General features: G+C 39.0%; 1 protein-coding gene across 1 annotated transcript in view; it reads right to left on the reverse strand.

The window, feature by feature from the left end:
* SLC4A4 (solute carrier family 4 member 4) overlaps positions 1 to 16,377 on the reverse strand; it is a 450,189-nt gene that overhangs the window by 22,334 nt on the left and 411,478 nt on the right. The window contains exons 20-21 of the mRNA XM_008693197.2: positions 3,410 to 3,588; positions 2,011 to 2,083 (exon numbers count right to left, since the gene is read on the reverse strand). Coding sequence (XP_008691419.2) covers positions 2,011 to 2,083; positions 3,410 to 3,588 — 252 coding nt within the window. The remainder of the gene's footprint in view (positions 1 to 2,010; positions 2,084 to 3,409; positions 3,589 to 16,377) is intronic.

Raw genomic sequence — 16,377 nt, forward strand, 5'->3', positions numbered from 1 at the left:
TGTTCTCTGTGTCCCTTTGGGATCATACGTGATTACTCAGCTGACAGATTCTCTAAGATTAAAGCCAATTTGCTGTAACCAAAAAAAAAAAAAAGAGCTTTTAAACACATCTGAATTTTTTGAGTTAGGATTTTATACTGTATCAATGAAAAGACATAATATAAAAATAAAAAAAAAATGGGTGGGGACTGATGGGCTAATAGGCTCATTTGAACTGATGGAAAGGTTTCTATTTATCCCATCCTAGTTGCTAAGCCCTGAGAGGCCCCATAAAAAAAAAACTCTGCAGTTGTGTCATGTGAGCCCACCCTTAGGGAACCCAGGGGCAAATTCGTTCCTATAGATCCTCCCACAACATGAGGTCATAATTGCCTGCAATGACCTTTCTAAAAATGGATGTGCGCAGATGAGGTTCTTTGGCCTATGTGGTAGAAAGCTGTCATTAGACTTTTTCACCAGTTGATGTGCTGGTGTCTACGGGGCAACAAAGGAACATAAAGCCTTTTGGTACCGGATTTGATGCTGTGAAACTCACAACTTCAAACCTACCCCACAACTTGCTTTGCACTGGCAAAAGGGATCACAGATTTCCCTCTGTCCCTGCAAAATGTTAGGACCTGTACTCTCTTGAGGTTCTTTGTATGTGACCAGAAACAACTTTTGAGGTTACTCTAAATTTTACTTTCCCATGTGTTACATGAAATATATATTCCTTCATGATTCCAGGCAGAAATTCATTAAGTCAGTTAACTGACATTGTGGAAACCAGGAACAAGAGATGAATATTTCAGTCTTTTAACTGTTTACCAAGCATTCCGTGCATAACGTATGTATTCATCTAAATACCCTAAGGGCAAAACCAGTCTTAGCTATAGGCTAAGAAATTATAGTTCCACTTTCCTCAAATTCATCTGAATGGCAACCGACTTATAAATGTGCCAACTTGAGAGAAACAGAGGTCTTTTGCCTTTCCCTCTCTATACTTCCTTATTGTTTGAATTCTTTACAAGAATGTACTGCTCCATCACTTGTATAGTTAAATAAGTATCTGAAAAATCTGAAAAATGAAAGTTGTTTAAAAATAAACAAATTTTCAGAGACAAATTTGAAAGGATATTAACAGCGGTTGTTTATCGCTTCTAGGTCTATAGGTAAGTTTCATGCTTTGTACTGTGGTGCAAAGCATCAGATACAAATTATCAATAATTGGCCAGTATTGTTCATATAATAGAAGAACAGAATAAAATGCTGGTGTCACAAAAAAAGAAATGGAAGCTTCATGACAGCCAAACCTGTTCTTTTAACCCTATCTCATCTTCTAAATAGGTTTTCCCAAACAGTTCCCATTCATCTATTTTGGCAGATAGTCACCCCATCGATCAAACCTATATATTTGACTCCTAATTTTCTAAATAATCTAGCATGTCATTTTTTTGTCTTCAGTTCATTTCTAAAGTTTTCCAGTCATAAATCGGTAATTTTACTCTATTCTCCTTCTGTGGAGATTAGGCCTTCTGATTCAAAGAAAAAAGAAACACAGTCAGCAATAATTAAGAATAGAAGAAAAGTTACAAAGTGATCATTCGTGTTATCCAGGAGTCTAGTGTGTGCATGTGTATGGGGGGAGTGGAAGCAGGATTGAGGGACAAGGAATTAGAAAGTAGTGGGAAGAAAGAATACAAGGAGAGTAAGATATGCAGGAAGGAGAGGAGATCAGTTAGACTAGACTGTATGGAATTGCCGTCTGTATAGGTCAAAAAGCTTGAATACTGGTAATTTAATATGGCTCAACCAAATAACTACAACAACAATAATTAGTAATAGAAGGACTGAAGGAGTGAGAAGGACATCAAAATAAAAGTTTTTAAAGTCCTTGTTCTACCTGACCCCTGCTTCAGTGTGTTCCAGAACTGATGAGAATCTTGCAGATAAGGAATTCTACTCTTCACGTATCCAATTATCTGTAGGTGTACTGAGAAGGAGGAAGAGGCAAGTATTTCACATATTTACCTTCAAGATGGGAGCCATAAAGACTGACAGACCAGTCAGAATAAACACGAGGGTTCCAGTGACTCTTTGTTCCCTGAAACCAAATCAAATGATTACCAATTTTACCTCTTGTTTTCATAAATATGCCCTTGTCTTTGCACCTTCCAAAAAGACTATACATTGACCAAATTAATGTTTGACTAAAACAGCAAAGGTCTTGATATCTTATATAAATTAATACCTTGAGGACAGCACGTAAGCTCAACATAACTATAAAATTCTCTTAGAACTATTGTATAAAGCAATTTGAATTCGCCAAGAGAAAAGTGATTCTGCTAAATCCTTTGCTCCTTTTACAATTAAAAAAAAAAAAAAGTCACTTGCTCTTGGTCCATCAATTCCTGGCCTCTTCAAAGCCCTTATTTTTTAAATGACTTGTACTGTTGTGTAATTACACCTTCCTTCACAGGAGACAGATATTACATTGTCCTGCATTCTAATTAACAAACAGCTCAGAGAAATTTCATAAGTGCAATAAATCCCATCAGTTAATTTCCAAATCTAAACAACAAGAGTACTTTTTAACAAATAGGATTCCCATCCAACATCCCCTCCCCCAGCCCCCAAGAAAGAATCACCCACTGTTGTGGCGTGGGAAACAATGGCTCTGTCCTGCAAGCAATTCACCCAAGCACTTAGGAGCAGGGCTTGCTGCAAAAAGTATTCAACACAGTATAAAGGTCTTATGCAAGCCCTTCCTGGCTACCCAAATTTAACAGCTGGAGGTCAAGGTTTCTCAGTGTTTATGGGGACAGAAAATGAACTGGAAAATAAGAATTCCTTCCCTTCATAGAATCTGAAAAATCATAAGCAGACCCAAGAGTTTTGGGGAGTCTCAACAGAGCTGAAAGGTTAAAGGGTTTCGCCTTTACACATGCTTGTGAAAGAGTAAGTATCACAGCACTGAAGTGAGCTACATGGTGAAGAAAATGAATGACCTATTTGTGCTTTTACGTTGCGTCATTTAGCCTTCATTAATCAAAGGAAATTTATGTAACATAAGAAGTGAACTCGAAAAATTATTGGACTTTTTTTTTTAAGATTTTATTTATTTTTTTGACACAGAGAGAGGAGTGGGAGAGGCAGGCTTCCCGCTGAGCGGGGAGCCTGATGAGGGGTTCGATACCAGAACGCTGGGATCACGTCCTGAGCCAAAGGCAGATGCTTAACGACTGAGCCACCCAGGCGCTCCTAAAGACTCTCTTTCTAATGAAAACTTAGTCCTTTCTGGAACAGCAAGTAAGGAATAAATTAATCATCACCAGCCTTTTCTCCTCCTATTCTGCCCATTTCCTATGAATGACATATAGATGGGGCATGATGTGTTTTGTAGAGCCATTTTCCTCTGACTTAAACATACCTCACTCCTAGAAACTTTGGTTGTTCTCCAGGGGCAGAAGTCTCCGTCTCCATCTTCAAACTGTCAATGTGAGCAATGGAGATGACGGTCGCAGCCACATACCACGGAAGAGCCATGAAAGAGCACACCACCATGAGGATGGCCACCCAAAAGAGATCCAGGTGATATCCAGCTCCTTTCTGTAGAAAGAGGTAGCAAAATCATACGGAAAAAAAAAATACTCACCTTTCTATCTTGTCTTATTTCCAGATGGGAATTAAGATGACCCAAAATCCCCAACTCACTTGGTTTGCTAAAAATATCTACTTCAAGGTAAGTTTTTCAAGGAAGAAGACTTTATCTCCCTCATATTATCCCCCCTAGCAATTAAACACAGAGCTGCCATGTGACACCCCCTCTAGCTCGACTGAAGTTCACAGCTTACTTATCATTTGCTTATTGTTAGTTATCCTCTCTGTATCCAATTTTGTAATCAGAAAAATGGAGATAGAGATCTACCTTGAGTAGTTATTGCGACCATTTGGTGAAATAACAGAGGTAAAGCATCTTATAGGAACTTAAAAGGTAGTGGTTGTTGCGTAGCAGCAGCTCAAAAAAATGGTGATGGTAGCAGTGGTGGCATTGGTTGTTGTTAACATAAGCACAATAAACACCTTAAAAGCAGGCACTGATCCTTCTCTGTTTGACTGTTTAGCAATAAGCTGTTCACCTAGAGAGTACTGAGCATATGGAGAGCGGAGATCTGAAAGCAACCTTGAGAAGGTATGCCGAGGACGATTTCTCACCTTTCATAGTGTATGAAAATAATTGTTTAATAACCTATTAAACATGATCATTAAGGTAATTAATACACCCTTAATCAGAATAAGCTGATTTCAAACACTGTCCACTGATCACAATAACATTTACTGACTGGAAGAGCAGACTATGTAACAAAAGGTCTCGGTCTTTTACTCACTAAATAAATATTGTTAAACGTGTCCACAGTGTTATTCTGTGGTTATATTTCTCCGCTCTATTTATGAAGAAATCAAATGCTTAATACCCCTATGGAGCCTGAGAAAATAGAGCAGTCGATTTTCACAGCATGGAGGCAGCAGCACCAAGAGCCAGAGTATGACCAATCTGAGGGAATGGAGATGCTGGCTTTAAAAAATGAGAATGTAATTTACACTAAAACCTGGTGACTGTTATCATTCAGGTCTTATTACAGTTAGGTAGAACACTGCTCTCCTCTCACTGAAATGCCAAGATTTCACCCCTGGCTCGCAAACATGGGTCTAATCACGTTCTCAGAGAACTCATCTCAGGCAAGGGCAGCTGACACAAGAAAGAAGAGCACACATTGACTTAGTCCAGGTTTGACTATGAACAAAAGTCTCCTTGGGAGACAAAGGTTAATATATATTCATAAAAGCAGTTCATTTCAGTACAAATGGTTTGAAACCATAGGGTTTGAATTAGGAGTGGGATACGGTAGGCGAAAGGAGAGCAAAGGGTGGGGATGAGCTGAAATAAACTTGTTCAACAATAACTAATGAGGTAAGTATCATGATATATCTGCGTCTCAGTCATTCCATTCCTTGAACAAATACTACTACCAACTGATTAACAGGCACAGTTCTGGGTGTTAATGGCATATCTGTGAAGAAAACAGACAAAAACTCCCATATTCGAGGTGCTTCCCTTCTACCGAGACAACAAACAACACAAGTAAGTAAACTGTAAACTACACAGTATCTTTAATAGTACTAAGTACTAAGTAGAGCTAAGAAAATTTGGGCTTGTACGCTGAGTATGACGGGAAGCCACCGGAGGTTTTTAAATGGAGGAGCGGCATGAACTGCTTATGTTCTAAACGCTATGGCTGCTGTGTTGGGAACAGCTGAAGAAAGTCAAGGACAGTAAGAACAGTTAGGAGGTTGCTACCATAATCCACGCAAGAAATTGTGACGGTTTGAGCCAGAGTGGTAGCAGTCAAGATGGCAACAAGTGTTTGGATTCTGACTATACTCTAAGGTGGAATCCACAGGATTTGTTCACTCCTGCCTATGGATGTGTCTTATGACCTCACTATAGGCCATTCATGCTCTGGCCTCTGTTCACATCTGCAGCCTCATCTTTCACCTCTCCCCTGCCTGGATCCTCTACCATGGTCACTTTCAGTCATGTGCAATTCCTTCAATACGTCTTACATACTAATGCCTTTGTGTCTTTGCCCATATAGCACCCTTCCCCTGGAATAACCTCTACTCTCCCTTCTTCTTACCCTGAATCAGTCCTACTCATCCTTAAGACTTAAATCAGCCTTCATCTTTTCTGGTAGTTTTCCTGCCTCAGCCCAGGTGCGTAAGTACAGTTAGGTTAGATTTCCTCTTCTATGTTTCCCTGTCACTTTTTGCTTTCTTTTACCACAGCACTCATCACACTGTTTTGAAGTTATGTGTGTATTTATCTGTCTTTGGCATTAGACTACAAGAAACAGGAACACCTTGACTATGTCTCTTTTTCTGTCTATCCTGAATACCTAAGTAGAGTTCATGAAGCATAGTCAATTCTCAATATGTACCAAAAAATAAATCACAAATAGCATATATACATTCTTCTGAATGGCAACTATAAACTCTTAACCAGCCATACAAAAAAATTAAAACTTGATTGTTAATTGGTAGAAATGTGAATCAACTGGTGGGGGAGGGGAAGGAAGGTGAACAACAGCTGGAAATATCACATAGTTTCAAGCCCTATTTAGACTAAATCACTCAAGACCATATTAGAGGAACCAACATGGTAATTAATGGACAGTATCTCCAAATCTTGGCATCAAGGAAACTGTAATAACCTAAGGATGTACACATTGCTTAGTTAACGGGTCAAAAGAAAAGTTGTTGTAGAAAATGTCATGTAGGCTACCATGAGCCAAATGCATGCTTTCTTGCTCTATTTCAACAAAAACAAGTTTGAACAAGATATCCTGGAGACTAACAAAAAGGGGCCACATAATACCAAAGAGGGTGAAATGAGGATTTTAGAAAGTAGAATACAAAGGAAACTATGCAAAACCACCAAAATAAATAAAAGCACCGGAGAAAATAATTATAGATACATAATTACTGTGTGCCCTGACATCATTCTCTTCAAAAAGTCTTCCTTTCCCTCAACCGTGTTGAGACTTCTTGCCCCTCTTAAGAGGAAGGGGAAATTATCAACATGAACTGAAGGCCCTGCCAGGTCTGTCTCTGTGTGGTTCCCTCTCCATCTTCAACTCTCCCTCTCTCACTGCTGCCACACTGGGTTCTATCAGGCAGGCATTCATTCTTGTCAGGTTAATTCCTCTTGCAAAGCCTGCACATACCTAGTGATTCCTGTGCTCAAATGGAATACTCTTCCCACCCAGTCTCATCTAGCTAATTCCTATTAATGCTTGAATCTCTGTATAAGTGCCATTACCTCAGGGAACTCCTTATAGTTCCTGAAGTAGGCCAAACCCTCCCTTATAGATTTTTAAAGCATCATCACCTCTCCTTCATAGCACTAGCCACATTTGCAATGTTACATTTTGCATGGTCATTTGAATGATACCTCTCACCCTCATGGACCAGAAGCTCTATGAGGACAGGGACCATCTGTGTTTTTGTCCACCACCATTGAAACTGCAGAACCTGGCACAGTGCCCATCATACAGTGAACACTCTAGATAAATGTTTGTTGGGTAAATGAATGAATGTTAATTCATTTGTTCAATGGCACTCTGCTAGATCCTAGAAGAAAAATTACAGATAATATACAATCTTTGCCCTCAAGTGGCTTAAAATGTAGTGCTAGAGCTGGACAAATCAAGAGGCATTTGCAATATCAGAGTGTTCTATACTTGGGGTGAGCTTGGGGTACCATGCAGAAGGGATATTAAACCCAAAGTCAAAGATGGTGTTCATAGGAGGTGGTATTTAAGCTGAGTCCTAAAACATGAGCCATAACCAGCTGGAGGGCAAGGTATGGGGAAGCAGGTGGAAAAAACCAGGCAAATAAGCCGCCGTTTGGAGAAAATGAAATAGAGTTGGTGCATAGGAAGAGATGGGAGAGGTAGGAAATAAGGCTACCGAAGAACTTTAATGTTTTGCTAAACACTTTGGAATTTTTATCGTAAGAGCAAAGGGAAACCATTAAAGACTTAAGCAGGCAAGTGATATGATCAGATTTCTATTTAGAAGGATGGCTCTTTCGGTTTGTAGAGGACATAGCAGAAGTGAGCAAGACTGGAGGCAGAGAGGACGGACATGACAGCATTGTCATAGTTCAGGCCAGAGATGACACAGTTCAAACTAAAGTAATAGGATGGGAGAAGGACAATGGATAGATGGGAGAGATTTTAAGAAGACTGAGGCCACAGCCATCAGAAAGAACAATTACACAACATTTGCAGCAACACGGACGAGACTGGAGGAGATTATGCTAAGTGAAATAAGTCAAGCAGAGAAAGACAATTATCATATGGTTTCACTCATTTATGGAACATAAGAAATAGGAAGATCGGTAGGAGAATGAAGGGAAGAAGGAAGGGGGGGTAAACAGAAGGAGGAATGAACCATGAGAGACTATGGACTCTGGGAAACAAACTGAGGGCTTCAGAGGGGAGAGGGGTGGGGGAATGGGATAGGCCGGTGATGGGTATTAAGGAGGGCACGTATTGCATGGTGCACTGGGTGTTACACTCAAATAATGAATCATGGAACATTAAATCAAAAACTAAGGATATACTGTATGGTGACTAACATGACATAATAAAAAATTATTATTAAAAAAAAAACGAAGAAGACTGAGTCCAAAGAGGGAAAGGCAATAAATTTACTTTGCCAAATTTCAATGCTTGAGGCTTACCTGTCTATCTAGTACAGCGTCCTACATACAGTAAACACTGGAGACATATTTGTTGACCGGAATGATAAAAGCTATGCTAAAAAATTCATAGTGCCCCAACTATTGCCATAAAGACCCAGAAGCCAAATGGTTATGTTAGAGAAGCTATTCCTGCAAAAAAACAAAACAGAACTTATACATATGAAAACAAGCAAACTCTAAGATGTGTCTTTTAGCTAAATGTATCTGAATAACTAGATTTGAATGGAATAAAAACAGTACTCAAATATTGGAACTTTTAATGGAAATAGTACTGTAAGAAATACAAAAATATTATGTGAATTGTTCCTTACTCCTCCTCCCCATTGCCACTGCCTTTTGCAGATTTTCATAATCTCCTACTTGGATTATTCAGGGGCCTCCTAACCACTCCCCTCCACCACCCCCACTCTGGCACCTCTCCCATCCATCCTTAATGCTGCTAGAGAAAGTGTTTAAATGCAGTGCTGGTGCTATCCACCCAGGATGGAATGTTGAGGGAGCAGGGAAGGTCAGCAGCAGATGAGCAAGTCAAACAGCACAGAACTGGTCATCACAAGCACCTGGCTTACCATGCTGAGATGCTCCCCATCTGATACTATGATAGGGGCCCTCAAAGATTCCTGAAGCTTCATCATTCCTTAAACGGGCCTTGCACATTCTGCACTATTCTTCAAAGTGGTACCCTGTTTCTAACTCTTGACATTTGTTTAAATCCATTATCTCTCCAAGGTCCAGCTCAAATTCTCCTGCTTCCTTGACATCACTTAGCAACCCTTGGCCCTCAATGCTGTCCTCACCAAAGAAGTCCCTGCTTCAGTCCTGTCCCTTACAGCCCACCCTCCTTACAGAGTGATAGTTTTAAGATCTCAGTTATTATATGGCACTTCCCTGTTCAAAACCCTCCAGTGGCTTCCTCTTTCCACCTAAAATAAAACACAATAAAAGCTTCTAAAAGGTTCCATATCAGTATTTCCTCCTGGAACTATTTTGCTCCCCAGGGAACATTTGTCAATGTCTAGAAACATTTTTGTTTGTCACAACTTAGGGGAAAGGGTGCAACTGGAATCGAGGGGGTAGAGACCAGAGATGCTGCTAAATAGCCTAGAATACACAGGACAGCCAGAACCAATGAAGAATTGCAGTTGAGAAATTTTGTTCTACATGATCTGGCCCTACTCCCTTTGACCTCATCATGCATCACTAGTTTCCCTATGTTCCAGTCACGCTGGTCTGTTATCTGTTCTTCAACATACCAACATATTTTCCCACCCTGGGGCCTTTGCATTTGCTCATATCTTTGCTTGGAACACTGTTATTTAATAAACACCCACTGAATACCCTATACTATGTTAGGCCTTGTGTTAAATAAAATAATAAGTAAGATAGAACATGTGCCCCTATGGCGTCTATAGATTATTAGTTGAAGCCAGATATGGAAGCAAATAATTTATTATATGTGCAATATACAAGGCACAGAGAAAGCAAGTCAATCCCAGCCTTGGTGGTTGGAGTTAAGGGGGAACAGGGAAAATCCACTAACCTCCTTCAGGACAAAGACCATAACTTAGAACAATTCTGATCTTCAACATCTAACACAAGTGTTCCATACCTAGCAAGGGCTCCAAAAAATGCCCAAAAGGTTATGTATGTCCTTTAAAGTTTAAAAAAAAGTCTTGTCTCCATGAATATAAATGCAAAGGATGTTCTACTTTCTGAAACGAGAAATTGTTTTAAATAACAGGACAGGAAGTGAAATTATGCTTCCTTTTGATATTGTATATGCTTCGCTACTACAGAACAGAAGTCAAATAGAATAAATCCACAGAAATCAAAATCTATGGGAGAGAAAGACTAGTCTAACAGTCTAAAGTTTACATCTGGTAAATAGATGATAACAAAGGGTCGAGAGAAGTACACCCACATGCACAGACACAGAATAAACATTCATTCTAGGAGCCCCCCGTGATCCAGACAATAAGCTGGTTTATGGGGACACCAAGAACCATGACATAGTTCCTCTCCACAAGGAGCTCACAATCAGATGAGGGGACTCAGATTTGTACACAAATTACAATGCACTCTAAACAGAGATTCAAAGAGGTTTGAAAGAGACACCCAAAGTACAGAGGATAAAATGTTTAACAATGTCTAGAGTGAACCCACAAAAACTTCCTGCTGTGATGACATCTAAACAGGGCTTTGAATAATAGGAGCACTCACTATGAGAACTGGAGATGGGTTGGCAAGTTTTTCAGCTATCACCCGTCTCACACAGTGCAACAACACCAAGAACGATGTGGCCCAAAATAACCAAATTCTTCAATATGTACTTACTGAGCCTACCAAATGGAAACCATTGTGATCGGCCACAAAACAGAGCTGGAGAGAGGACTAGAACATATCCTTGCCTTGGAAACGTTTGGCCCAGAAAAGGAGGTAAGGTCATTATACAACCTAACCTCCATGCAATATATCATGTGACCAGTACTATAGAGTAATGCACATATAGTAAGAGCAAAAATAAGAACAAGAAAATAACATTTAGGACTGAAGGTTACACTGACGAGTTTATATCTGGAGGCTCTTAAAAGATGGGAAGGATTGTGGTAAGTGGTAATCATCAAGGAATGGAGAGGACAGTTGGAGTAACTGGCAGGAGATGCTGCCAGATTTGAGGAGAAACCAATAATCCATTTGATCCGAGCACTGGATAGTATGTGGAGAGTCTCATTCTAAATTTGGGTTGAGAATATATCACAAAGAGATTTAATTCCCAGGCTAAGGCAAATGGACTTTCTTCAAGGGGCAAATGTTTAGAGGACCAAGGGGTAAAGGTTTAGAAATATAAGGCTGACATATAAGAACAACACTTAAAAAAATTACTGCTTTTGAAATGAAGCAAGGGAACCTGATTATTAACTCATGGCTAAACAGTTAGAATAGTCTAGACATGAAATAAAAGGACTGGATTTAAGGTTATGATAACAGGAATAGAAAGGAAAAATAAAACAGGGCAAATTTTGAAGTTACCCAAGAAAATGACCTCAAATTAAAGGTTTTACCACAAAGGATATCAGAAAATTTATTGACATACCAACTTATCTCTGTGTCTAGAAACTTATCCTAAATTATTTCTCCCTCCCACCTGCTTAAAATTGTTTTCCTCGTGAGAAGTATCCTTGCTTTGCAATCTGAAGCTCAGACTTTTTTCCTGCCTCTGCAATGACTCAGGAAATAACCTTGGAGAAGTCATGACCTTGCTGAACCCCGTTTGCTTTTGAGTGCTCTGCAGGGATAATGTGGAACATAACTAACCAAAATGATGGCCAAGAAAAGCCAAGTGGCTTGGCGCTCCTGCATCGATACGGAGCTGTTCAGCAGAGTGGAAAGGTGGATCCCATCCCAACAGAGCAGCCAGCCAGCCAGGGCCTTGACACTGAGCCAAAGCAAATGCCACCCAAAAACATGCTCCTTTTAATATTACAATGCCTCCCTCTCTCACTGTTTCAGGTTTCTTCTGAATCAATTTCATAGCAGTCAGGCCCCTTTAATTTTAGACAGGATCTCCAATGTTCACATTCCATAGCCACCTTTCCCAACAAAATGTGAATAAAACCATATCCAGAGTGAAAAGTCTTTCATCCACGGTGTATCTCCTCTGGTATCATTAGATTTGTGTCAAAAGACTGGCACTTATTCTGTAACTACTGTCATTCAAAGAAATGATTTCAAATAAGCAATTCCTAAAAGTGATGAAAACTTATTTTTTATATACTCAATTCCTATTTTAAGAGGTAAATCCTAATATATCTTGATTTTCCAACGTTTTCTATAGGGAATAGGAAAATTTTAAAAATTCTATATTTTATCAGGAATGCCTGGCTGGCTCAGTCAGTGGAGCATGCAAGTCTTGATCTCAGGGTTCTGAGTTGGAGCCTCACGTTGGATGTAGAGATTGCTTAAAAATAAAACCTTTAGGGGCGCCTGGGTGGCACAGCGGTTAAGCGCCTGCCTTCGGCTCAGGGCGTGATCCCGGTGTTATGGGATCGAGCCCCACATCAGGCTCCTCTGCTAGGAGCCTGCTTCTTCCTCTCCCACTCCCCCTGCTTGTGTTCCCTCTCTCGCTGGCTGTCTCTATCTCTGTCAAATAAATAAATAAAAATCTTTAAAAAAAAAAAAATAAAATAAAATAAAATAAAACCTTTAAAAAAAATTCTATGTCTTATCAATTCTAAATATGCTAAACTTGGAATTCTGAATTTTATTAATAAGAAAACTTAACGAGCAAAACTGAATAGGCATTTACCTCCAAAGACACATAACAATCTGGTCAACTATATAACAAAATTAAAAATGTGCTTCCTAACTCTTTTCAGAATAAAATATATTAGTTATCATCCATTTCCAGTCTTTAAAACTAAATCAACACTGAAAACTCTCCCAGTATAGAGCATCTGAAAATGCTCAATAAAATACAAAAAAATATCTCTTAGAAATCATGGTTTATCTTCAAAAAAGTTAAAGAAACAACTGGAGACAAAAAAACAATGGCAACAAGAAAGAGTGAATCTACAGGGTTAGTAAGCCCTGGGGCTTAGGCCCACCCTGAGAGACTTTAGGGCCTGGATTTAGAATTACCATCTGAACTCTAGGGACAGGGGACTAACTCTAGGGATACGGGGAAAGAATATAAATGAAAGATATCCCTTGAAATGAAATTAGGATACTCTAAACACAGCATACTCAGTTGGTCAACTAGGAAATAAGACACCCTATAGAGAAAGACAGTGGGGCTGCATGCCTCTCTAGGCCTTGCCTCTAGACATAAAGCCATGAAAAAAAAGAGTCTTGAAAGATATTTCTAACTGTATACCTACACTTAAGTTTGAAGCTGGAATTCACATTATCTCTATGGCCTAGAAATCCTGAAGTCAAAAATGTAACGTAAAATGGTCCTGACCTATGCATGTTTTGCCACACTACACTGAAAAATAAAAAGATATAGATATAAAATGAGAATACTATACTTCATCAAGCTTCTGGATCCAATGACCAATTTAAAGAAAATACAGAAGGCAAAAGAGCATGCTAAATGACACCACAGGGAAACAAGCACCATGATCTAGACTATGGCAAATTCTACAGTGCAAATGTGGCAGATTTTTTTTTTTTAAAGGAGAGGTGGAGAAAGAGTGTGAGCAGAGGGAGGCACAGAAGGAGAGGGAGAGAGAGAACCCTCAAGCAGACTCTCCACTGAGCGCAGAGCCAGACACAGGGCTGGATCCCCAGACCCCGAGATCATGACCTGAGCCCAAATCAAGAACTGGACATTTAACCGACTAAGCCACCCAGATGTCCCTAAATGTGGCAGATTTTATTTTCCAAAAATGACTGGAAAAATATCTCCTATCCTGCATATTTTTCTACAAGTGTAAAATTGCCATTCGTCCATCAAACAATGGAGCCCTACCCCACCCCATTCAATGGAGGCTGAGCCTGGAACTATTTTGACCAATCAATGACAGCAAAATAAAGAATAGAGCTGGGCCAGCTTCAGGTGTAACCATGAAATGGCCTTGCGTCTTTCACTCTGAATTCTGGGAAGCTAGTTTCCATGTGCCAAGTCTAAATACCTCAAGATTGCCATACTGCAAGAAGCCTAACCCACATCAAAAGGTTCTGAAGGATGAGATGCCATGTGGTGAAAGAGAAGTTGGACAAACAGACACACCAAGGAATATCAAGGTACTAGGATGTGAGACACGGGAGTGAGTGGAGAAGCCATCCTGGACAATCAGCCCAGCCAACGTTTCAGATGACACTAACTGCAACTGCAGGAGAGCCCTCAAGCAAGGAGTACCCGCTGAACCCTGTAAACCCAAAGAAACATAACAAATTGTTGTTTTCACTAAGTTTTCAGGTGGCTTCTTATACAGCCAAAGATAAACTGAAAAACAACCTGGTTGTCTTCAACAAATAAATTACTAGGGAAACCGAACAGATTGATGGTGGGGGATAGGGAGGAGAAAACCTACAGACCAGAAGTTTATAAAGGATTTAAGATAATAATATTTGAAATTTAATTGGATCCTGATTTAATCAAATAAACTATATTTTTAAAGTTTATTACATTTATGACACATCAGTAAATTTAAATATTGACTGGAAAGTTGATGATATTAAAGAATTTTATTAACTTATTTTAGACCGATAGTGGTATTGTGGTCATGTTTTTAAAATAGATCTTATCTTGGGGCACCGGGGTGGCTCAGCTGGTTGAGTAGATGACTCTTGATTTCAGCTGAGTGTATGATCTCAGGGTCCTGGGATCAAGCCCTGTGTTGGGCTTTGCCCTCATCCGGGAGTCTGTTTGAGGATTCTCTCTCCCTCCCCTCTCTCTGCCCCTTCCCCCATGCTCTCTTGTGCACTCTCTCTCTCTAAAATAAATTATAAAAACCCAGATCTTATCTTTAGAAGTACATACTCTAAAGTTTATGGATAATATGAAATGCTTACTTCAAAGTATTATAAGAAGGGGATAAGATGATGGGGATTTAAAGGACACAAGACTAGACAGGAGTCAATAATTGTTAAGAGTTGGGTGATAAATATCTGCAGCTATGCCATCTGCTGACTTTTATATATGTTTAAAACTTTCCATAATAAAATATTTTTATAGGAATAAATAAAAGTAAAGTGTTCCTGGGCTGGTTGGACTCTCCTATATCTCCCAAAAGCAAATAAAAATCTTCTCTGGAAGGCTTTGAAGCATTGGCATAAGAAGATTAGCACATAACTTTTTCTTTAAAAAAAAAAAAAAAAAAAAAGGCATGAGGACGACAGACACCAGAAATAAGAGTCAGCCAAGAAAACAAAGTTCGAAATCAAACCTGCAAAGACAGCAAATGTATAAGATAATAGATAAAAGAGCGTATGGTGTTATACGCAAGTAAAGAATCATGGAACTTTACATCAAAAACTAGGGATGTACTGTATGGTGACTAACATAATATAATAAAAAAATATTATTATAAAAAAAAGTGTATGGAAAAAAATAAAGGGGAGCCTGGGTGGCTCAGTTGGTTAAGCATCTGAATCTTGATTTCGGCTCAGGTCATAATCTCGGGGTCCTGGGATCGAGCTCCATGTCAGGCTCCCCACTCAGCGGGGAGTCTGCTTGTCTCCCTCTCCCTCTGCTCACTCTCTCTGTCTCTTTCTCTTTCAAATAAGTAAGTAAATAAATCATTTTGAAAAAGGAAAAAGAATAAAGAAGTTCAGGACTATCAAAACTGAACAGGAAGAATTGGAAAAGAACAAAACAGAACTTGTAAATATAAAAAAATATAATTCTTGAAAGGAAAAATTCAGTGGCTGGTTTATGATAGAATAGAACCAACAGAAGAAAGAGTTTAATGAAGAGAAAGATCTGAAGAAATTACCCAAAATATAACACAGAGACTAAAAGACAGGAAATGTAAAACAAAAACAAAAACCCCAAAACCAAAAGCAGATTAATAGAATTGGAGCACAAGATGGGGATATACAATAAAATTTCTACTTGGAATTCCAGAAGAATGTATTAGAGATTGAAGGAGTCAGACATACAATATTCCACAATTTACAAAAGACAGGGAGATTCAATAATTTAATAATTAGTGAGACTGGAAACCCAATTATCCAACATATAATAAAAAGAAATCTATGCTGATACAAGTTATAGTGAAACTCCAGAATAAAGACAAAAGAGAAGAATGATAAAAGCATCCAAAAGACAAGAATGATTACTTACAAAGGAATGAAAATTATACTGACAGTTCACTTTTATGAAAGTCAGAAATAACGGAAAATAGCTTCTACATGCTGGAAAAAAAGAGCTTTCAACCTATCTTCTCTTGAAAGAAACTATCTTTCAAGAATGAGGGTGAAACAAAACATTTGAGAGAGGTTACCACCCGAAGACCCCTACAGAAAAAATTTCAAAAGTCTAGTAAATAAGAACTGTTTAAGGGAAATAATTCAGTTTAAAGAGAAGTATTTGAAAATGGAAGGTCTAAAATGCAGAAAAAAGA

The sequence above is a fragment of the Ursus maritimus genome, unplaced genomic scaffold, assembly GCF_017311325.1.
Source record: "Ursus maritimus isolate PB19 unplaced genomic scaffold, ASM1731132v1 scaffold_8, whole genome shotgun sequence".
Taxonomy (NCBI): Eukaryota; Metazoa; Chordata; class Mammalia; order Carnivora; family Ursidae; genus Ursus; species Ursus maritimus.